A 22,233-nucleotide genomic window follows, 5' to 3' on the forward strand; every position below is an offset into this window, starting at 1 on the left:
CTGATAGGGCAGTTCACTAAACCCCAGCCTATCTCTCTGCCAAGACTGAGGTGCTTCCAGGTTCAGGACCGATACTTGGGGACTTCTATTCCAGGCGCAAAAGAGAAGCATATACTTGCCGTTTGGGAGCCACTTCGTGAGGCCCTCGGAGCTTCGATATGGACCCGTCGTATTGGTCGAGCAAAAGTAATCGAAATGCCAGGCATTGCTATCATCAGCGTAGCCAGACATCCTCTCCTTCCTCCGCAGTCGTCTGCCAATGTCTCCTAAGGTATGCGATACGAGACAAATCCTCTTGCTCTTCAGAAACCCCAATCGTCAAATGATGCAAATACGCAAATCCGACGAAGCGCCAATATTCTCCAGAATAATCACGCCGAATCACAATTTGCAGAGTACAATTCGGCACCATAGCGAGGCAGTCTCCTGGCTGTGCGCCTTTCGGAGCCCAGCCCAAATAATTGTTGTCTGTGACGAAAGCGAGAGCTCCACCTGAACTTCTGACTGCGTAATTGAGATAACCGAAATAGTATCGCGAAGGATTCCCATCGGTCCATGTTGCAGCGAAGCTAGGATGGACGGTATTATCGGGTCCACGTCCTGCAAAACCGTCTAGGGTGCGGTGTTGGAGTTGGGAAATGGCCTCCTGGAGAGAGGCTATGGGCGGTAATTCGATAACAGCCTTGATATTTGTGTCTGTGTGTGTTTGCATTGACTCCTGGTCATCCGTGCTGATGGAATCACGAAGGCTTTGCCAAGGTGTTATGTCCAGTCCGTAGATCGATGTTGCTCCCATGTAAGTGTCTACTTCAAAGGGCACCAGATGGCTTAGTACTGCAAGGCGGCTGCATCGAAGACGGAGATGCTGAAAATCCTGGCTAATAGAACACCATTGTTCGTCAGACGAGTCCGAAAGGGTGACTGCTGGGCTGAACGCGAAGTTCAAATGCAGTAGGTCCTCGACTTGCAGATCCAAAGCTCCCGGTGTATTCAGCTTCTTCTGAGTACGAGAATCTGTCGGCTGTCTCGTCAAGTTGGCCGCCCACGATGGTAGCGAAGGTATTGCTGAATCTGGCCCCGCCCATGGCTGTTTGCACAATTGCAAGACGGACAGTGTGCCGCTGGACCTAACGGTGGAGTACGTCGCCCGCGCAAACACCTTCCAAACTGGTGATGCGTAATCGACACTGATCGAATCGAGCTGATCTTTTCTCAGCAGCCCAAGTACTGCATATAACTTATCTCTTGGATCCGAACAGTCTGTCTTGTCAATGATCGAAATCACTGTCTCGTCGTCAAGGGAGCAGCCTGAAGACCAACGCTGCTGATCCACCAGTCCTGCTAAGAAGTCCAAGTGAAGCTCTAGAGCTATGACTTCCTCACAGTGCTTCCAGGAGACAGGTATTCCATCTGCACTATACGATGCCAGAGACCAGACAGGGCGATTTAAGGAGGCGCGTCCGAACGTCAATCGTGTTCGGGACGCAACGACATATTCTTGTACGCACCAAGCCCGCCCCGTCCAAGCTGGTTGTGTCGATTCCAGCGCACTTACAAACAGGTGACGAAGCGTCCATTGGCGAAGGCGTCCAAGTCCCAATCTGTCTCTCTGCTGTTCTGGGAATTTATGAGGTGTATGGGATGCATCTCGAAGTCCCCATGCAGCTACATGAAGCGCCTTGATGAATGTGTTGATAGACATTGGATCACCTAGCCAAACATTGACAACCTCAGCCCAGCGATAAACATCGGGCATGAATCGAACTTGTGCACTCCTCTCCTGTAGATCTGCTTGATTGATACACAAAGCATCGATCCAGATGATCCTAGGTTTCCCGCGCCTTGGTCGAAGCCCTCGTAGCGCCTTGAACAGATTGTCGGTGACAGGAACCGTAGTTCGACCATTTCGGCCACTCCTGTAGCACACTGTGCGACCCTTTTGAGAGGTACCCCACGTGTACGACAGTGCCTCATATGGTAAGACTTGACCAGACTCATACGAGCCATCGGGACCTGCTATGCGAGCCACCAAGACAGGTTTGATGGGGCCAAAGGCGCGCACTTCACCATTTGCCTGGACTTCTTCAATTTCAGCGACAGTAGCAGGCAAAAGGCAAGCAGTACAAAGTCGAAACTCAATCTTGCTTTTGGCAGATAGGCTGGGAAACAGCTCGACGAGGCGAATCTGTCTCTTGCTTGAATCGATTCTATCGTACATGATCGATGCAGAGTCGATCGGCCAAAAAGCCTGCGAAAGGTGACCTTCAGGTGACCTCTCCAGTGCTCGTGGCTTGGACCGAGGTTAGACGTCAATGGTGCGAGACATCGGGGTAGACAGAACTTGTGCACAACGTCGAGATGGAAGACCACGACGATGTCAAATGGGAAGGAGGAGACTGGGCGGCCACAATCCTTCCGAGAGCGGGCGCTATGGAAGCTTCTTGAGTATGTGGCGGCACGTGCGGCTGTGCCTTCCACCTCACGTCCACGATGTCTGCGTGCACGATGAGCACGGACCTGCACCATATACTCCCTGCTGAAGGTCAACTGCACAGTCGTCGAAAGCAGAAGAGCAATGCACAAACTTGCATTGTTCCTGCCATCTCAGCCTCACGGTGAAGACGGGTAAATCAATTCCATCGCTAGGTCCTAACAGCAACTTTTGCCACAGCAACAACCTTTTTGTCGTTTGTCCCGAGTTATAAGCTGGCAGTCTGAAATTGATCTCGTGTTACAATGGTTGAGGTGCTTTCCCGAGCTTCAAATTGTTTGCGCATGAATTTCGTGATCGCTGTTCCTCTGATCATGCCCATTCTGTTGTCTGTGCAGCTTTGACGCGGCGGGAACATGTCGTGCAGGAGCAGTCGCAAGGTATGTATCTCGATCGCGATTTTGTTGCGCAAAACACCTAAACTGCTCCGCCACTACTAGCGCTGGCGGGCTCGTATCTGCGCTTGATCCTCTCATAAGCGCGTATGCCCTGCCAAACATGTATTCTTTACAACGTCGCATGTAACAACCCAAAATACAATTGTTAGCGTCACACTACAAGCAAGTGTAAAAAGGGATCCAAAACTCCAGAACCAAGCGTCTGGAATGCCATCCATCGAGTTTCTGGTCGTTGCCAAAACGGTCATACCACATGCCAGAGAAAGAATCATAACAATTGCGGTGTAAACATAAGTGGGTTGGACCGAGCGACGATTACGGATACTGAGGCGCTTGACACCGGGAAGGAGATCTAAATGAAAGACAATCAACATGATGACAATCGACATGCACTTCGTCAAAGAAGACGAAGGGGACGGAAACGTGAGCTCACCCCATAAGATCTTGTACCTCATGTCATCGCGACAAAAATCGGCCAGCATCGCATCTTCGACATCTCCCAGCACCGGCACGAGCCGCAGGGGCCCTCGAAAAGATAGCTCGACTACACCTTTTGATACGCGCACAATGCTGAAGCACGAGGCGCGCCTAATGGACGTAGATGGTAGCGATAAACTTACGTCCGGTCCAATTAAGGGATCCAGAATGATACACGTTTGTATCTTGCCTCGAACGTCTGCCTCGTCCAGATACAAGTCCTGAGGCTCGAAGCAATACGTGGAAGCATCACCAGAGAGTCGCAGATATTTCGGAAGTGGAAGAGTAGAGGTTTGCAAGAGGTACCAATTTTCCGGTTCGACATAGTCATAGTCTGGGAATCGCGGTTTCCAGAGACCGTTACGGGAGTTTTCGACGTAAAGGTGCTGGAATACTTCGTTGCTAATAGCAGTAGGAATCCATCTATTAGCAGCTTTCCCAGTCTTGGTCTTATGATACCGTGGACCAGAATCCGAGAAGATGGACTCGGGAATCCTTTCGATGCTCAGAAGGATTGCCTGATATTGCTTTTCAGGTAAGTCGTACAGCAGCAAAGCGCCAACGTTGAGGTCAAGTAAATTTGCGATGATGAGTGGAACGTCTGCTGACTGAGAAGTTTTCCTGCCTGCCAGTTGGTTCCAGATGAGTGCAAAACCCATTTCCAGCCTGTGGTACTCCCAAGGCAAAGTCAAGTCATATATGATATCCGGTAAGCTGGGGGTCCTTGAGTAAGAAATTATCATTTTCTGATGGCCGAGTTCCCTTTCCACCAACAAGGTGGAGCTCATCATCCCCTAGCACAGCGAGAGTGTTGGCAGCGAATAGCATTGTCCGATGAGTAGAGAGCGCTCCCTCTTGAAGAGTCCAGCTACGGCTGCGTTACTAATTAGCCCGAAGAGTTCAAGTGAAGTACCTATCCTGAAGAAATCACCTATTCCACGCGCTGCAATACAAGCGAGCCCACATCTCTAGAGTCAGTCGAGATGTGCCATCGCACATGGGATATAGGGACATCAGCTCAGCGTCCATAATAAGACATGTGCAGGCACCCTTGTAGATGGAAGCCATCTTGTCGATTTGCGTTATTCTGACAACGGGATCTGTCGGAGGGATGCATAAGGTATCCATCCAGAGTAATACCGGCCCGGACTTCCCTTTCCGCCCAATACCGAGCAGAGAGAAGAGCTTTTCGATGGCCTTGTACAGTTGTTCAATTCGGCAAGAAGGTAGGGCGCATTGCGCCTGATTGCCCAAGCCATCTGCCCAGATATGGCTTATGGCCACATACTTAGAAGTGAGCCTCCGTCTCCGCACGCGTACCCTGTAACCGGGAGTCTGATCGCTCTTTTCGATCTCGATAAGCGGAACGCCTCCAGTCTTCGCGATACTATCGAGATCATAGTAAGGCACTTCGATGAAAGTACAACTGCAATCTGACGTAGTATGCAATGTTCGATATGTGGAGGCGTCCACAGTGTAAGCAACACAGGAAGGCATAGACCGGCATACATCGTGCTTCTGATCTCGCAGATACTTCAAGTTGCTCAAGTAAGTGAAAGTCTCCCGTCCGACGCTGTTCGCAAGTTATTTGACGCGATGATTGCACCAGCCACTGGCAATCATGCGGCGTTCGCCTTCTTCACGCTGTGATTGGTTCTGACAAAGTGGTGGTTGTGCGGGGGCCATTGTCGTGGGAGAACGTGTATAGTCGGGGATGCGCGCGACAATGGCCCAAGGGAGTCGGAGGTCGTAATGACAATATACAGCAGACGCACAGCCTTGCCATAACACCGCACCAGTTGCCCTCGAACTGGCGCAAACTCTGATCTGCAACTTCAGCCTTCAGCCTTGTCTCATCCGACCATGAAAACGGTGTTGGACCTGACTCCAAGCATGACGCCTTCTGTTGAGCGCATCCTCGAGGGCGCCTTTGGTAGATCTCGGGCTCAGATCTGCTCAAAGGCTGTGGCGAAGCACATAGAGGTGCTGTGCTCTCATTACTGCGCCTGCCGATGCCTCAAGGCTGCAATGGTTCCGTCAGCCAATTGGAAAAGCATGTGGCGTTCCCGCACGTGTCCACGTCCACGACTCAGCAGTGTAATGTCCGTGGCAGTGTTGTACAGCGCGGCATGCGGCCCCTGTGAGCCCGTCTTCTTTCCAGCCGGCGATTGTCATTTGGCGGCGTGTTCTGCCACCAGTGGCCTTTGATTTGGCGTGCCCGGCCGGATCGTGGGGTCTGGTCCTTCACGACTTGCTGTGGTGCAGCAAATTCTGTCCCCAGTGATTCTTGTACCGGCGTACATGCCTGACGCTTGGGTCGTGGTGTTGGTGTCAGAGAGTAAATGACCCTCAGGCACCTGCAACGTGCAGAGAAAGCCACCAAGGCACCTATCTACAAGAACTAGAGGTAGGTGCAAGTTGATGTGTCGGAAGCTGCCGCGGTGCGCAACTTGACTGCATACCAGGAACAGCTTCCTCCAAGACTGATGGAAGGAGGCTGCCTTGAGTGAGACTGCATGTGGGGGGGGGGGGGGGGGGGGGGTAGAACAGACCAACCTAGGTCCGACATTGACGACTGGGGAGTCAGATACGGCACATACTTTCAGCCGAGTGGCTTGATGAGAGAGGTCCATTCCTGCTGCACGGCTGTGTGAAAGAGCCACCTCAGCCAAAGAAGCACAAACTTACAGTAATTCCCAGAAGCACACTGGCCGTTGAGAATACATACTCACACAGCTTCTGCGACGTTGCAGCTGTCAATACAAATCAGTAGATACAACAGATACTGGCAGAAAACCCCGCCACACGAGCTCTTGGCTCACCGGCTTCCAGATGGCTCGGCAGGAAGCGATGAATAGCGCGGACGCGAACCCATTTGAACACCTCACGTCTGAGGCGAAGGGAGTTTTGTGAGTCGATCGATCCATGAAGCCCATGGTTCAGCCGTGCAACAGTATGGCATTCCGGGTGTCGCGGTAGTAACAAGACCAGTTGATACATCTGATGAGCGACCCATCAACGCCAATTCCAAGTCCCGTTCGAAGTCGTCTCAGTGCTTCGCTGAACTCATGTCCAACCTCTGAATCCTCGTCTTCCTTTGTCAAGTAAAGTGGTATTGCCAGGACTCCTCGCAATTCGAAAGCGAACGACCAGCCAAAAAAAAAACACCAGAAACCAAGAAAGTCGCTGCGATCGCGTCAAAAAGCACGAAGAGAACCTCAACCTACGAGGCAGCCGAGGAGAGGCCCTAATGTTTAATGTCCATCATTCATCATACACATTATCCACTACCACTACTACCTCCCCATCTCCATTCCCCCTCTCTTTTCTCTCTCTTGATCATTCCCAGTGCGTCCCATCCTTTCATCCCAAAGCAAGCAAAATAAACAAAACGCCAATGCCCAATGCTCTCTTGTCTCATGCTCGCTCAATAGTGCGATATTCCAATCAATCAGAAAAACGCTATGATATGCAGTGCTATGCTCGCTTACTTTCGTGATCAATCTTTCGTAGCAAAAAAGGTCCAAGTGTCTCAGTGCGATGATGCGCTCGATCAATTTCAACCGTTCCATACCTCCTGTGCGATCCTAGCCTTCGCCTTCGTTCTCGTTCTGATGCTCCTTCTCGTTCTTCATTCCATCTTTCATCGCACGCAAGGCTCTGCCTCGCTCCACGCATCGGTGATATGTGCAAATGTACAGTCAAGTACACATTGATCAGAGAGGCTTTCCAATGCGTCTGTGAACGCCAGAGGCCTCCTAGTGAGCCACGAATTCATCAATATGGCCAATGTCGTGTCTCTTGCCTCGATCAAAAAACATCATCCGGCCACTCGAAATCCTCATCCTTACTGCCCCTCTTCCCAGCAGCATTCGCAGCCAACTTGACCGAACCGTCACTCACAGAACGAACATGCTGACCCACTCCATTCTTGCCCGGAGAACTCGCTGCAAAACCAGCACGAGGGAGGGCGCAGGTATTGCGCTTCAACGGGCTATTGGAACGAGAGCGAAGCGAGTGACGCCCGTACTTAGAAGGCGTCGCTACTGCGGTCGGATTCGGTGGCTCATCTTGCAATGGCAAAGTGCTTTCTTCCTCTTCTTCGTAGACAGGCTCCAGAATGGCATCATCGCCGCCGGAGGATGGAGGACGTGCCAGCTCGTCCTCACTAGGGACGACTTCGATGTCCTCGGTGATTTGCATCTTCTCTTCTTCGACTTCTACAGTCTGCGTTTCTGTATCTGCTTTCTTCTTCGATCGTGTCATCGTAGTCGTTTTCTTCGTCGTCTTGTTCTGTGGTGATTTCGCTTTTGTAGCGCTGGCCGTGTTCTTACCTGCAGGACTATTCTCGGTCTTGCCAGCAGACTTGCGCTTCTTCTTAGTCGAGGTCTGAGCAGCCTCATCCCACTCTGCGTCATCGTCGCTGGTCACTTTGTCCAGGTGGAAGACCTTGTCGTCGTTGGCCAGCGATCTACGCTTCTTCGACTTGCTAGTCTTCTTCGTCTTGAACTTCACCATGAGTGTACCATTGCCGGAAGACTTTCGTCCATCGACTTCGGCCGCATTGTCCTCTTGATCACCTTCAGCATCGGACTCATCATCCTTCGCTGCAGCCGGCGCAGGATCCCGATTTTCCTCATTGCTCTGTCGACTCATCGCCTTCTCGGGGACATCCGGCTTCTTGAAAATGTCCTTCGCGTGGGTACGGCGCGGCGAAGCCTTCACTTGTCGCACTGTCGCCTCATCATCTACATCGTCGAAAGCTGTGTTGAGGTCAATCTCCGGGCGAGTCCTCGTCGCCTCCTCTGCACGTGGCACTGTCTCCTCATAGGTCTCTGGTCCACGCAACTCCGGAAACAGAACCCGCTCACTAGGCAATGTCGGCAGTGCTCCAGGAACGAATCTGGAACGCTTGTAACTGCTCTTCACGCTACTGACAGGAGTGAAGCGCTCAAACTTGCTGCTGAGCTTGGGAGCCGGCGAGGCTTCGGCCAGAGCATTGTCCAGCTCCATCCTGGCCTTGTACAGCTTCTCTTCCAGATTGCTGACACGCTTCGATAAGCGATCTTGCTTCTTTAGATCGTACTTCGATGCACTACTTCGCAAGATCGAAGCAGATCCATCGAACTCGAGTTTGGTAGGTGACACGGAAGTCGAAGACTCCCGTTGTGAGGCAGCCAGGTTCCAGTCCGACTTGGCTCGCTTGACAGTACCAGTGAGTGAACCCAACGACGGCTTGCGCAGGTGCATACGAGACAACCTGCCGCGTATCGTTCGCGGTGGCTGTTGCACTTGTGGCGTCTGTGTCGCCTGCTCGCTCTGCTCTCGAGACTGTCGTGCTTGAGAGGTAGTATCTGTGGCATGCTCATCCTGAGAAGCGCGAGATGGCTCTCGCGAGTGTCCCTTGTACGAATCGATCGACTCGCGATGATCCACAACAACGCCAGAATCCCGCGGCGTGGCCTGAGTCGGCACAAACTGTCCAGCACTCTTCATCTGCGCATACTTCGCTTCCGCCTCAGCCTTCAATCTCGCCTTCCTCTCCGCCTCCAATTTGTTCTTGCGCGTCAAGTCCTCTTTCGTATCATTCCATAGGCGATTCCAGAGCGCAATAGGCTTGAAGCTCGAACCCCAAGACTTGCCAAACTTGAACATGCCACCATCCTCCTCTTTTCCGTCCCGCGAATTGATCTCAGCAACCCGGTCAGGCATGATCTGCTTCTCGTGCTCGATCGTCGCCTGGACATCTCTTGCTGGCGTGGGCATGCCATCGTGGTAGTCGGCCATGAGCTCATCCACGTAGGAGAGGTTGCCGCTTTCCGATCGCGGCATTTTCGTGAAGACGGAGGGTGGTTGCTGGCTGGGCTTGTCTGTCAAACTGCCTTCTTGAAACCTTGACTCGCGCGGCGGAGAGTCTTGTCTCCTTGGCAGGACCGAAGTCGAAGCAGCATGGCGCAGATTGAGATTAGAGAGGTTGCGGATTCCCTTTTTACGGCGCAACTGGGCGGCTTTCTGTGAAGGGGTATCGGATACGTAGCCGTCATTGGCGCGCACCTGTGAACGCGAGCGTTTCGACGGCGTCGGGCGGTCGTTGTCACTGACGTCGGCAGGGTCGTTTCGGAAGCCGTAGTGGTAATTGACATCGTCTGCCGCATCTCGTCTGCGTTTCGAGCCACTGGCCGGGGCGGTGGGAGGGCGGGTGAGGTCCATCATGGTGGTGTTGTTCAGCTGAAAGGCAGCATCTTTGGGCGGGACAGGCGGTGGCGGAGACTCCTCCATCTCCTGCAGGGTGGTGAGGTGGGAGTACCTGTGATCCTGGAGGGCGGTTATCAGCACATGATCACGCGTGATCCCGGCCATGATAGCGGGCGGGTGTTAGTGGGTGGTGTGATGAGAGGAAGTGCAGTGCAGCAGCATCAACAACAGAGTTGTGTCTGCTGTTTGATCACTGTCGTACCTGGAGTCCGTGACCCTCTGATCTTCAGCCAAACAATTCACTGCAAGCTTTCGGCAGGTGGTGCAGGATGGCGCACGGAACGTCTGTGCCTGAGTCCGCGGCGGGTGGGTCTCTGTTGCGCTGGCGAATGCGTTGTGTTCGTGTTCGGAGATGCGGGGGTCTGCAAGAAGAGGTGGTTATGTGCAAGAATGTACAAGAACAATGTCGACAACCCTCAAATCGAGGAGGTGTAGAAGAAGAAGAGAAGAAGTCGGTCGGCCGTCAGACGGTCAACAATCCACGAGCGCTGGAAGACGCGGAGAGAGGGGATCGACTAACGCACAAGCTTCGGCTCCTTCCAACAACATGACGCTAAAACACGTGACACGCACCTGCCAATCGGCATCTTTCCAGCTCTTTCGCCGCATGTTCACGAGGGAAGGAGCGTGTTTCTCGACCAGATATCATCGCGTCTGCATGCAATATCCCTCATCACCTCCGAGAATGCATATGCACAGCACAAGCGTCTATTCACCACAATCCCGACCGGAGATTTCTCAACGAGTCAGGTGAATGGCAGCTGTCACATCGAAACAAATACCTCTGAACCACGGAACCATATCTTTGAGACATGCGTCTACACAACAAGCTTTCAACGTCTCCGAAGCAGCGGGACCGGGAACTGGTTCTCTAGCCAGAGCCGTGTAACGGGCGAACTGTGTTTCACTTTCATCTCCCTTGAAGTCTTAGCCACAGAGCTCCTATTCTATGGCAGTCTCCAACGAGCTTCTTACTCTCAAACCCCTCTCGACGAGGACATCTAGCCACGATCTCAATTCTTCTCTCTGCCGGTTGGTAGGCTGCAGATCAGCGAACATCTCCATGCCTCTGACTACGAATCCCAAGTGCCAAGGCACATGTCTCATGCCGTCTAGTAGGACCTGTTTCGTTCTCCTCCCTGCTTCCTCTTTGGCAGCTGCAGGCACGCTGTGAACGAGACTAAACTCCCAATCCAGCCACAATTCCCACAGCAAAGGTGAATGTTTGATTTGGCTGTCAGGATCCGAGACTGCATTTGAGAACACAGAGCGGATCGTGTTCACTGTGACTCCAGAGGCATTTTCATCACCGACGCGATTTAGTTCGTTGGACAGCGAGTGAGTCCATTGAACCATGTCCAGGTGCTCGCTCTTAGGAGTTGTCGCTGCTGCGGCTGTGCTGCTCGTATTGATGACTTCTCGCAAGCGATCCTGGCTGCTAAGGCGAGAGCGCAGGCTGAGAAGGACACTACTGCTCGGAAAGCGTTGAAGATCATTGTCGACTTCTTTGCGGAGTACAGCAGGCTTGTATGCTCGTCGATGACTGACATGAAGGTCGAGTAGTTGAGCTTTGTGCTGGAGTAGAAGCTCAAGACCTATCGGAGAAGCCGCATTCGACAGCAGGCGCGCATACTTCTCGTATAGCTCCAAGGCTGCTTCGACTGAGTATTCGGTTGTCAGATATGTGAGCCAGGCAAGCTGGTCAGCATACGTTGCGGCATGACAGTATTTTTCGGCAAGCAGCATACGGTCAGCACCGTGTTCGAGCTCACGGCGGACCTTGAGCTGCTGCAACTTCGCGTCACCACTCGACTCGCAAATCGTCATCAGACTAGACAGAAGTGCGCGGCTGTCGGGAGTCTTCCTTGCGAGACACGACAGCCGGCTGTGCCACAGCAGAACCACGTCGTCTTGTTTGTCCTCGGGCAGACTTGCGCGCATGTTGATCGCAGTCGACCACACCTGGAGCGCCTTCTGCAAGTCTTGCCGTTCTTTCCGCGAGACTTGCAAGAGAGCAAACGCGCTGTAGAGACGCAGACTTGAAGGATGGGCCTTGAGCAGTTGTTTGGCTGTCTTCGAAGCGGTTTCAGGGAAATAGCGACATCTGAAGGCTAGAAGGTACTCCGCAAGGCTTTCGTCAAATTTTGTAGCCAGAAGCTGTTCGAGCAAGTAGTCAACGAAGCCAATTGCCGAAGGGTGCACCTCAAATGCAGTCCCGTCAAACAGACTGTTGACAGTCTCAAGCATCGGTCTGCTGCGGACAGCATCCTGGTTGCCGTGGAATTGTGACGGCTGCGAATGCCTGGCTTGAGCGAGATGTGCGTCTCGTGTCCAGGACGAGAAGTGCCTCGCAACATCTCCATCGATGGACTCGGCAGGCAGTGAAGGCATTCCCAGGAAGAAAAGTACGGCTTGAACGAGCAGGTCACGGTGACTCTCCAGTTCATCGCAGCATTCGAGCACGTCGCGAACGTCCGAGAACATCACGTACCGGAAGGGATCCTCGACAGCAGCATCATCGTCTGCAGTCGTTGAGAGACAAAGACATTTGGCCCATGCCGTCTCGCTGCTGAGTACGCCAGCCAAAGTCGAGCTCGCTGTCTTCGTGGCGTTCGAAGTCTGCGGAGCCCGAGTGCAAGTCGAGTCATTGGCGTGGTAAGTTGCCCAGCCTGGAGCATCCATTTCTCCAAATCGAGGACAATCGCTGTCCCAGAAGTCCTCGCACGCGGATAGACGGTCCGCAATGCTGCTTTCGTTGAGTGCTGTCGGCGCACGAAGAGTCCATTCCAAAAGCGCTTGCCAGATAGCGACCGATAGCTCGATGTAGCCAGCTTCTCGAATGAATGTCGTATAGCGCAACAACACATAAATTTGCACTGCAGCTATGTTGCGTAGCTGCATTTCAGTCGCCTTCTGCGCAGCTTTCTGAAGCATAGCGAGACAGCGCATGTAGGCTTCTTTGCATGTCTCGTACTGAAAGCCTGAAGAACTGTCCTGTACATGGTTCAAGTAACGGGTCCAAAGCAGGACGCTCGCGGGACACTCTTGAAGGGCATCTTCCCACTTCTGTGCCCGCTTACTGCTGTCCCAGACAAAACGGCCTTCCTCGATCATGGCGAGTACGAGTTCTTCGTAGCCTGGCGTATCTTTCGATATGTTGGCTTGTGCTTCCCGCACAATCGACAGTCGCAGATCCGCGAGCGTTCGCCGTTCAGATGAGGTAAACGTGGAGAGAGCGTTGCCAGGATTTACAAGTTTGGCTTGATGAGCAATGAGCGCTTGCCATGCTTGTACATCCCGAGGAGCGGCTTTTGTCTGCTTTGATAGAACTGCGTTCTGCTGTCGAGCGGCCAAATCCCGATTATGGTCGAAGCCATCGATCTCAGAGTCGGTGTCCAGTGTAAGATCCTCGTCGGCCGGGCCAGCTTTGGCTTTGCCTTCAATGGACCGATAGTCCACTCCAGGTTCAGGAGAGTCTGAATCGCGCTTTCGTTTCCGAGACGATCTCAAATCGATGTAGTCGCGTTCCAAATCATCGTCTTTCGCGACTTTGTCCGGCACATTTGCCACAATGAATCTATACTGGTTTTCCTTTGGTCGGCCATGGCGAGAGGTCAATAGTCTTGGCACATTCCCACCTTCTCGATTCTTCCGAACATTCATCAAGGAGATCTCCTTGTCAGTGCTTGCCTCGCGATCCATTTTGAAGCTGGCGTCAAGTCCAAGAACTCTGCCATGGCCAACGCGACCGTATGGAGGCACACTGTATCGATGTAGACTGCCATATTCCACATTTTTCGAGTCACCTCTCCGGTCGACGAGAAAGAGATCAGATTCTTCCAGATCTGGGTTTGAGTGTGCATGTCTATGTGGCAGCGTAAGTACGTGACCTGCGCGAAAAGTGCAACAAGTCTATGTTGAAAACTACATCGAACCTTCTCCCCGGTGAAGCGCCAATGAAGGGCAATAAGACTTACCGTACACGTCGATCATCAAGTTCGCTGTGGTTGGAAGCTTTCTCCTTCTTCACTCGATGCTCGATATCACGTTCCCGAATGCAATGTCGAGCGTGCCTCGATCTGTCTTGGCTTTCGCGGTCATGGTGGCGATGGGATCTAGATGACTTGTCGTCACGATTACCGCGATGCTCTCGAGATTTTCTGTCTCGTCGTGCTTGATCCTCGGACCTCCGGTCCCGGTCCTTGTGATTGTCTTCTGATGTGTCTTTACGCACTTCCTCTTCTTGAGGCTTAGCTTCTTTCTTTGGCTTTGGCTTGAAACTGCTGAACTTCGGAACTGCCGATTTCTCCATCTGTATTGAATCAGTCCTGGTACGATACTGACGTCTCGCCAATGATGCACGTTACTTACCTGGTGATGGAATAGAGGGCAGGCGGCGGAGGTGTTGTTGTGGGAGGTTGGCCCGAAGTCCCACGACTTGTGCATGTCAAAGTACCGAATCTGGAGAACCTTAAGCGCAAGCTCAAAAAAGTTCACAAGATGAAGCTCACTCTCTTCGACGTTTCTGTACCTAACGCCCATTCGCTGTGGTGTTGCTGCAAAGGAGTAAAGCCATGGCGACGGCTCTCCAGCAGCAATTGGCCGCAATTGCGGCCAACAGCACACACCAGCTCGACCTCAAAGCGCAAAAGGCGCGCCACAGCAAATCACTACTATTCGAACCACGAGATGCCGCTACTCAGAAATTCGACACTATTTACCAAATATGCCTGGAAGGATTCGAGGAGTTGTGCGAATTGGACAAACGCTTCAGGCCGTATGCGCGGAACCTGTTCAGCGAGCAGAGCAAGACGGAAGATCGGACGAATATGACGGTGCAAGAGAATGAAGAGCTGGATACGGTCATCGTGCGGTTCTTGGGGCTGTTGGGAGGACGATTACTGCTCAAGCCGGCGATGAAAGCTATGGAATGGCTCGTCAGAAGGTTCCGAGTGCAAGAGTACAACACAGAGGCCGTGCTGTTCACATTTCTGCCGTACCACGCCTCGCATATCTTCCCGACACTGCTCTCGATTCTGCCCGAACAGCTGCCGCCGAACTTCCGCTTCCTGCATCCGTATGTCACCTCGTTGCAGAGTCCGCCTCGACACGCTATCGTTGCTGCTGCGAGCAACCAGTCCGCACTATTCTCCGCTTTCAGCCAGTATGTGCTGGGCGTTGCGAAGCTCAAGTACCAGCAGCCAATGCTCCTGGGATTCTGGGCCAGTACTACCGCACAGGCCGTCAACAACATGATCGATGCGTCCCGTTCGGGAAGGAAAGAAGCTCGCAGACAGAAAGAGGAGGATATGCTGATGAAAGTGCTTCCCATCCTTCGCGGAGCACTCGCCATTCAGGGTGTGCCGGAGTTGTATTTGGGAAGCTGCATGATCATGACCATCATGGCTACCAAAGCCGATCTCAGCGAGGCTACGTTGAATGCTTTGATGGACGCGGTTGCAGGCGGCTGGACTGAGCAGACAGTCGAGGACGGCATTATCTGTCTTTCTGTGCTTGCAGAAGAGAAGGAGCAGCTGACTCTGTCCAGAGGCACAGTCCGTGCACTTCTCAAGCAAGAGAATGCACTGCAGATTCTCGAGCAAGTTGGTGGAAATTACAGAGTGGATAATCTGCTCACCGGTGTCGCGTTCGGTGCCCTTCACCTGATCAAGGACTCATCAGACGCACGTGCGATGCAGCTGCTGCCAGCAATTCTCTCTTCACAATCACTATCCGAGTCACACGCTGTGTATATCTTGGAGAGCACGCTTCGTACGATTGCCGATCTCCCATCGGCCGAATCTGATGCCAGTACCCGACGCGATCTCATCACAATTGTTTCTCGTGCCTCTGAAGAAGAGCAAGGCGCCCAGCAATTGCAACTAGCAGCTCAGAAAGCAAATATAAATCTCGCCGAACTGGACGGGAGCTTCACCCTGAGATTGACAGAGGGAGACGAGACTCGAGACGAAGAGAGAGACCAGATGCTGCTCGATTCACAATTCGATATGGAGGCCATCGAGGCCAAAACGTTATTTGAAGACCTTCCGAAGATCGATTCCACCAACTTCTCATTCCTGGACGAAGCTCATTCTGCCATCTTCGCAGACTACCGTTCAGCTTTCCAGGCAGCATTGCCTTCGAAACAGGATGTCGCCGCCTTCTTCAGCCTGCAGTCTCTTGCTCGCAAGAATCTGACACAGCAGCCGAACATGCTTACATTTCTTGCTCGTACATGTACCAGTGATGTTCCCGCGTCAGTGCGAGTCAAAGCGCTGCAAGTCACTCGAGAGCTGCTGGAGCAAGTTCGCAAAAGTGGGTCGACCATTGACTTGCAACTGCTGGTTCCGTACGTTATCTCCGGTCTTAGCGACTCTGTCAAGGCTGTGAGAAGCGCTGCTGCTTCCACCTGTCTTGCTCTGCACAGCACATACGATGTCAAGAAGCTCAAGGAGTTGACCGTGTGGGCGAAACCATCTGCGTACGGTCCGTCTGGATTCAACGTGCAGTGGTTGTCCTCCGCCGATGCGCACAAGTTCCTTGCTGATGGTATCGTTCCGGTCGTCGAAGACTGTGTCATTGATCAGACTTATATTCTCCAGCACTTGGCAGACACGATCAACGGCGCCACGAAGGCTGAGCGCAAGGAACTGAAACAGGCCCTGCGCGCAAGTGTTTATTCTTGCCTTGCCTCGCATGTAGTTGCGACTCCTGAGCTGCAAGTCAAACTTCGCCTTCTGGACGTCACGGGCAAAGTCGGAAAACTCGCTGGCTCCAATACACGCGTGCAAGTCCTGCTACCATATGCCAAGCAGACTTTTGGCGAAAGGTCCGCGGACTCAAACCTCTGCAGGGCGGTGGTCAGCAACATGACCCATCGCAGTGCCGAGGAACTACAATTTCTTAAAGACATTGCTAGTGGGCAATACGGCGTTGACCGTGCACAGCATGGGTTTGCTCGTATCGCTCATTTGTGGCGAAATATGAAGCAGAACTCTCAAACAGATGTCGCTGACTGGTTGTTGAACTTGTCTCTTGGCGGGGAAAGCACAACAGCTTCTGAAGAAATTCAAGCGCAGGCGGTAGAGACACTGCGCAATCTGGCGCTCCCCAGTGAGATACTGGTACATCTGGTGGAGAGTCTACCAAGTGTTGCGCAACTACAAGGGCAACCAACTCCCGCCAAAAAGCAACGCACCAGTCGGACTTCTGACGTGTCGAAGCTTGCTAGCATTGACAAAGTCAAGCTTGATGCAGCAGTCCGCAAAATTACTCTTGTGCTGGAACTGGTCGAGGGATCGAAGGCAGAACAGCATCCACAATTGCTAAAGGGCCTCTTCTACCTTCTGAGCGAGTTGCAGCACTACAAGACATCACTGGATTCCGAGCTGGTCTACCTGCAGGGACTTCTGATCAACAACCTGCTCTCTGTCGTGAAAGGGTTGAAGACCGCGTCGACCAAGGATGTGGACCGCTCAGTCGTCCGCGCAGATCTCATTGTCGACTGCGTGCGAACCACATCAAGCACACAAGTTCATCAATCCGCATTGCTTCTCATGTCAGCTCTGGCCTCTTGGGCTCCGGATCTCGTGCTTCACAGCGTCATGCCATTGTTCACATTCATGGGTTCCACGATCTTGAAGCAGGGAGACGACTACAGTGCCCATGTCACTGACCAGACAGTGGCACGCATCATCCCTCCTCTGGCGGCATCTCTCAAGAAGAAAGGCCGCGATTTGCTCACAGGATCTGCTGAGTTGCTCCTGAGCTTCACTGCAGCCTTTGAGCATATCCCACTCCATCGTCGAGCAGGACTGTTCCACAATCTAGTCCAGACACTGGGACCAGAAGAGTCGCTTTTCGCGATCATGGCCATGCTTATTGAGCGCTATCCCGAGGACAGCAGTGTGTTGCCTTTCGTTTCGGACTTGATGAGCCATTTTCCATCAACTGTCGAGTTAAGCGCGATCAAGAAATACCTCGACCTCATCTTCGATACGCTCAAGTCGAAGAGAACATTGTCCGATGTTATTCTTGGATACGGCGAAAAGAGTGCTGATCAAGCAAAGGCTTCAACGATTGTGCTCATGGAAGGTCTTGCAAGCACACTCTCACATGAAGCACTTCGCCGAAAGCTAGCCAAGGAACTAAAACTGGGCGCAGAAACCGCTTCGTCACTGCAAAATACATACTCGGTAATTCTGGAGAAGACCATGCAGCTTGGTCTGCAAGTCACCAAGTCTGAGGATCTTTCGGACAGCGCATCTAATGTTCTGACTGCACTGCTCGGTCTGATGCCAACGAGCGACTTCATCGAGTCCAGTGCCATGCTCATGCAAACAGGCTCTGACGAGATTCGCCAGCAGGTCTTCTGGTCTTTGGAACAGCGTGTCGAAACAGCAAGACGTGGCGATGCAGCGTTGCAGAAGGTATTCATCGAGGTTCTACCGAACTGTGCTCTGTTCGTCGCGTCCAGTCAGCCAATTGCAACTAGGACTGCTGCCATCACTTGCATTGACCGCATTGCAGACAAATTTGGCAAGACGGATCGGTCATCTGTCATGTCGGTTGCGCAAGAAATTGCAGGCGATGCCGCTCTTGGTGAGAAAGATGATGATCTTCGCCGCATCTCCATCTTGTGCTTGGCGAGTATGGTCGAGGTGCTGGGAGATGAGATGATTCCGATCCTGCCAAAGACATTTGACACTGTGCTACACTACATGCATGAAACTTTGCATGAAGGTGACGGCGAGGCCAACATGGAATTGCTTGTGGCCGGCTTCAGCTTTGCCATGGCTGTTCTTGATCACATTCCGTGGATGCTGTCCGGCAAGTACTTGGATCGCCTGCTTGTACTTGCTGCTGAGAGTGATGCGGATACTGTTCAACAATTCGTTGCGCTCGCGGCAAGGAAGGTATCGGCCACCGATTTCCTCGGCGCCATTGAGCGTACCTGGGCTGAAATTGTCAAGATCGCGACTGAAGATGATGTCGATGCGGCGCGCATTCATGTCACTGCTCTCAACACGGCTGTGCAACATCATACAAAGGCGACGATTGCACAGAACGCGCAACTTCTGTTCAAGATCTTGCTTCTCGGATTCGACCTGCGACGACAGCTCGCTGAAGAAGATGAGGAGGATTTGTCGGCGCTGTTCGATATGGTCAACGACACGACCATGCAAGCTGTGCTTAAGCTTAACGACAATACATTCCGGCCATTCTTCATTCGTCTCACCGACTGGTCCTTCGCAGGGCTTCCAAAGACTGACTACAAGGGCACTCTCCTCCGCACCTCCAGCCTTTACAGCTTCTCTCTTGTCCTGTTCGAACAACTCAAGAGCCTGGTCACAAGCTACGCCAGCTTCTTGCTTGAGAACGCTGCATCTCTGCTCACGACGCTGTCGCCTGGAGATGAACAAGAACTTGAACTTCTCAACCTTGTCCTCGACACACTAACATCAAACTTCTCCAACGACCAAGACGGCTTCTGGCAATCTCCCGCACACTTCGATGCCATCGCGAAGCCTCTCGTCTCTCGCCTCGGTCTCGCAGCCACATACAATGTCAACTCGCACGTCATCCCTGCTATCACAGAACTCGCAGCTTGTGTCTCAAGCCAAGATCATCACAAGACAATGAACGGCTTGATTATGACATTTATGCGAAATGAGAATAGTTCTGTGAGACTTGCGGCTATCAAGGCGGAGAGATCTTTGACTGAGAGGCTGCATATTGATTGGTTGAACTCTTTGCCAGAGATGTTGCCGTTCATTAGTGAGTTGCAGGAGGATGATGAGGGTGTGGTGGAGAGGGAGTGTCTGAGGTGGATTGCGCAGATTGAGGAGGTTACTGGGGAGTCTTTGGAGGGGATGTTGCAGTAGATGGAACTACGTAGATCGTGGAATAACGAAAGAGGTTCCCATCCCGGGCTGTGTTCTCTACCGGATGTTCTTCTCCGTCGTCGTTATGTATGAAACTTTGACCTCCAACTACCAACACGAAACATTATACTCGTACAACATCGAATATCCATCAACTCCAACAAGCTTTGAACACTCCAAGCTTAGTAATCAAGAGAGCTGCACCTCACCCTGCACGAAGAGGATCCGAATCCACGTCCACTAGCGAGGCACAGCATCTTCCTAGCCCCATCCTCCACCTCAGCTCAAGAAATAGCCGCCGTCGACGAAATGCCATACATACCACCATCCTCACCTTCTTCGCAGCACCAGCATCTCCTCATACCTTGAGATAGCATGCGCCTCCTCAACGTCCACACCCTCGAATTCTCCGTCTACCACTCCACCCCACCACCCTACGCCATCGCTTCCCACCGCTGGCACCTCGGCCACGAAGCCTCCTACAAAGACATTCTCAAAAAGCGAAATACTGCTTCAACTGGTTATAAAAAAGTCTTGGAATTCGCAGACTTCGTGAGGAACAATGTGGGAAATGTGGAATGGTTATGGATTGACACGTGTTGTATTTTACAACAGAGTAGTGAAGAGGTCTCGGAGGCTGTGAATAGTATGTTTAAATGGTATCGGAATGCGGTGGTTTGTATTGCGTGGTTGGATGATTTTGGTGGGGTGAAGGAGGGTGGAGGGGATTTGGGAATGTTGGGGAGGAGTAGATGGTTTACGAGAGGTTGGACGTTGCAAGAGTTGGTTGCACCGAAAACGGTGGTGTTTGTTACAAGAAATTGGGAAGTTCTGGGGTATAAAGGGATTAGGAATGAGGGGTTGAAACAGATGGCAATGGGGCCGGAGTTGGGGGAGATTTTGGCACGTGTTACGGGGATTCCGGAGCCGGTTTTGAAGGATTATGAGTATGCGAGGGCGATTGGGGCGGAGCAGAAATTGGAGTGGATGAGTGAGAGGGAGACGACGAGGGAAGAGGATCAGAGTTATTGTTTGTTGGGGTTTTTTGATGTTACGATGCCCGTTATCTATGGGGAGGGGAGGGAGAAGGCGAGGATGAGGTTGTTGGCGGAAATTAGGAAGTTGAATGTTGTGCCGGCGACCTCGGAGGATGATTTTGAGGTTGTGGAGAAGCCTGCTATTCGTACGCTCCATGAAGCGGCCAGCTCTGGAGATCTGGAATTCATCTCTCAGTACCTCGAGGGATCGTCTTCAAGGAGAGACCAGCTCTGGACCTGGGATGCCGGTGGTGGTCTTCCACTTCATCGTGCTGTGCGCAGTGAACAAGCACTGACTTGCAAATTGCTGATTGCGTCTATGAATGGGAGGACATGGGATCCTGTCGACCTGCTCGATATGAATGGCAAGAGTCCGGTCGAATATGCGTTGTACGACGTTGGCTCCGAGTCAGACGATGTCCTGAGAGAGTTCCTCACAGATGAAGGGCTGTGCTTCGCACTACCAAGCATTCTTACTGTGAGGAAGTCCGTTCTGGTCCGCATCCTCCACTTGGGTGGCCCAGATGTTATCCTTCGAGCGATGAGGATTTCACGGAAGGCGCAACGGCCGGCGTTGTTCTCCAAATTATTACAGCGCACTCTGGCAACAGTTGTCACTGTTCCACAGTCGGAAAGACTGGTGCCTGGTCTGGCAGCGGATGTTATCGGCCTGGGAAACGCGAATGAGAATACACTTACCGCAGCCGTAGCAAAGATGACTGACATGATATATAATTGGGCAGTGTCCGAGCGTGTAAAGCGATTGGTACTGCTACAGAAAGTTACGGGTCTGGACGTATTCACTGGTAGTGATGGACTCAATTTTGTTGGAAAAGCAATTCTTGCCAATGACACAGCAACTTTGGCCGCTCTACACAAAATTGACTTGTCGCTCTTTTCGAGACCTGTGGGCTGGTGGACCGGCGATCACTTAACGGTCCAAGTTCACGTGGGTGAATGGCATCCTCTCCGATTCGCGGCATTCCTAGGATACCCTCAAGCTGTAGAACAGGTGGCGCAGTTCACAGATCCAGAGGAGAACGATCCGCCTCACTTGCGGGCGATCCATTATGCTGCGATGTATGCATACATGGACGGCAAGCGGATGTCGACCTTTCGAATATTACGAGACCTCACTGCCGAGGACGATGAGTCGGAGCAGTCGAACTATTGCACTGTCAACTTTGTCGTCACATGCGATACCGATTGGTTCGTCCTGGTCTTCCCTCACTCTCGCGAGGCCGTGATCGAAGACATCAAAACCGCCTCCCCAGAAAGGTTCTACTGGGATGCCGGCCATGTGAGAACTCGCAGAGGCCAGTCGCACACAAGAACATGCGACAAATTCAATATGCGAGTGAGAATGAGATGCATCGATCGAGGGTCTCCAGACAGCCAGCAAAGTGCCGTACACTTGTCTTTCATGCATGGCTGGAACAATTCTGAAGTACAAGGCGAGAAGGGGCGTGTTGTACTCGCGTTGGCGCCAGATCCGGAATCGGACGTTTGGTTTCGAGAGTCAAATCAGCATCACTTTAGTCAAATGGACGAGGGTCAGACAGTATTGGCTTCAGGGACAAATTGGAGGGAAAGTGCGCATAATCATCGTGCGTGGGAGCTTCGGTGTGAGCGGAGAAATTCCAGGGCCACATGAACTTGAGTGTTGCGCAGAGCTCAATTCGGATCTGTTA

At 52.4% G+C, this 22,233-nt stretch overlaps 5 protein-coding genes across 5 annotated transcripts; 2 read left to right on the forward strand and 3 right to left on the reverse strand.

Annotated features, from left to right (window-relative positions):
- Positions 1-214: 214 nt before the first annotated feature.
- Positions 215-2,218, reverse strand: CKM354_000999000 (uncharacterized protein; the record flags this gene model as incomplete). The annotated part of the gene is made up of 1 exon (XM_044805436.1): positions 215-2,218. The coding sequence occupies one exon, from the start codon at positions 2,216-2,218 to the stop codon at positions 215-217; it is 2,004 nt and encodes a 667-aa protein (XP_044661371.1).
- Positions 2,219-7,176: 4,958 nt separating this feature from the next.
- Positions 7,177-9,645, reverse strand: CKM354_000999100 (uncharacterized protein; the record flags this gene model as incomplete). Its single annotated transcript, XM_044805437.1, has 1 exon — positions 7,177-9,645. The coding sequence occupies one exon, from the start codon at positions 9,643-9,645 to the stop codon at positions 7,177-7,179; it is 2,469 nt and encodes an 822-aa protein (XP_044661372.1).
- Positions 9,646-10,563: 918 nt separating this feature from the next.
- Positions 10,564-13,933, reverse strand: CKM354_000999200 (uncharacterized protein; the record flags this gene model as incomplete). The annotated part of the gene is made up of 2 exons (XM_044805438.1): positions 10,564-13,486; positions 13,599-13,933. The coding sequence occupies 2 exons, from the start codon at positions 13,931-13,933 to the stop codon at positions 10,564-10,566; spliced, it is 3,258 nt and encodes a 1,085-aa protein (XP_044661373.1).
- Positions 13,934-14,195: 262 nt separating this feature from the next.
- CKM354_000999300 (snoRNA-binding rRNA-processing protein UTP10) lies at positions 14,196-19,505 on the forward strand (the record flags this gene model as incomplete). Its single annotated transcript, XM_044805439.1, has 1 exon — positions 14,196-19,505. The coding sequence occupies one exon, from the start codon at positions 14,196-14,198 to the stop codon at positions 19,503-19,505; it is 5,310 nt and encodes a 1,769-aa protein (XP_044661374.1).
- A 375-nt stretch (positions 19,506-19,880) lies between these two features.
- On the forward strand, positions 19,881-22,196 carry CKM354_000999400 (uncharacterized protein; the record flags this gene model as incomplete). Its single annotated transcript, XM_044805440.1, has 1 exon — positions 19,881-22,196. One exon carries the CDS (start codon positions 19,881-19,883, stop codon positions 22,194-22,196), a length of 2,316 nt encoding a protein of 771 aa, XP_044661375.1.
- Positions 22,197-22,233: the final 37 nt, after the last annotated feature.

The sequence above is a fragment of the Cercospora kikuchii genome, assembly GCF_019650295.1.
Source record: "Cercospora kikuchii DNA, contig_00006, whole genome shotgun sequence".
Classification (NCBI taxonomy): Eukaryota; Fungi; Ascomycota; class Dothideomycetes; order Mycosphaerellales; family Mycosphaerellaceae; genus Cercospora; species Cercospora kikuchii.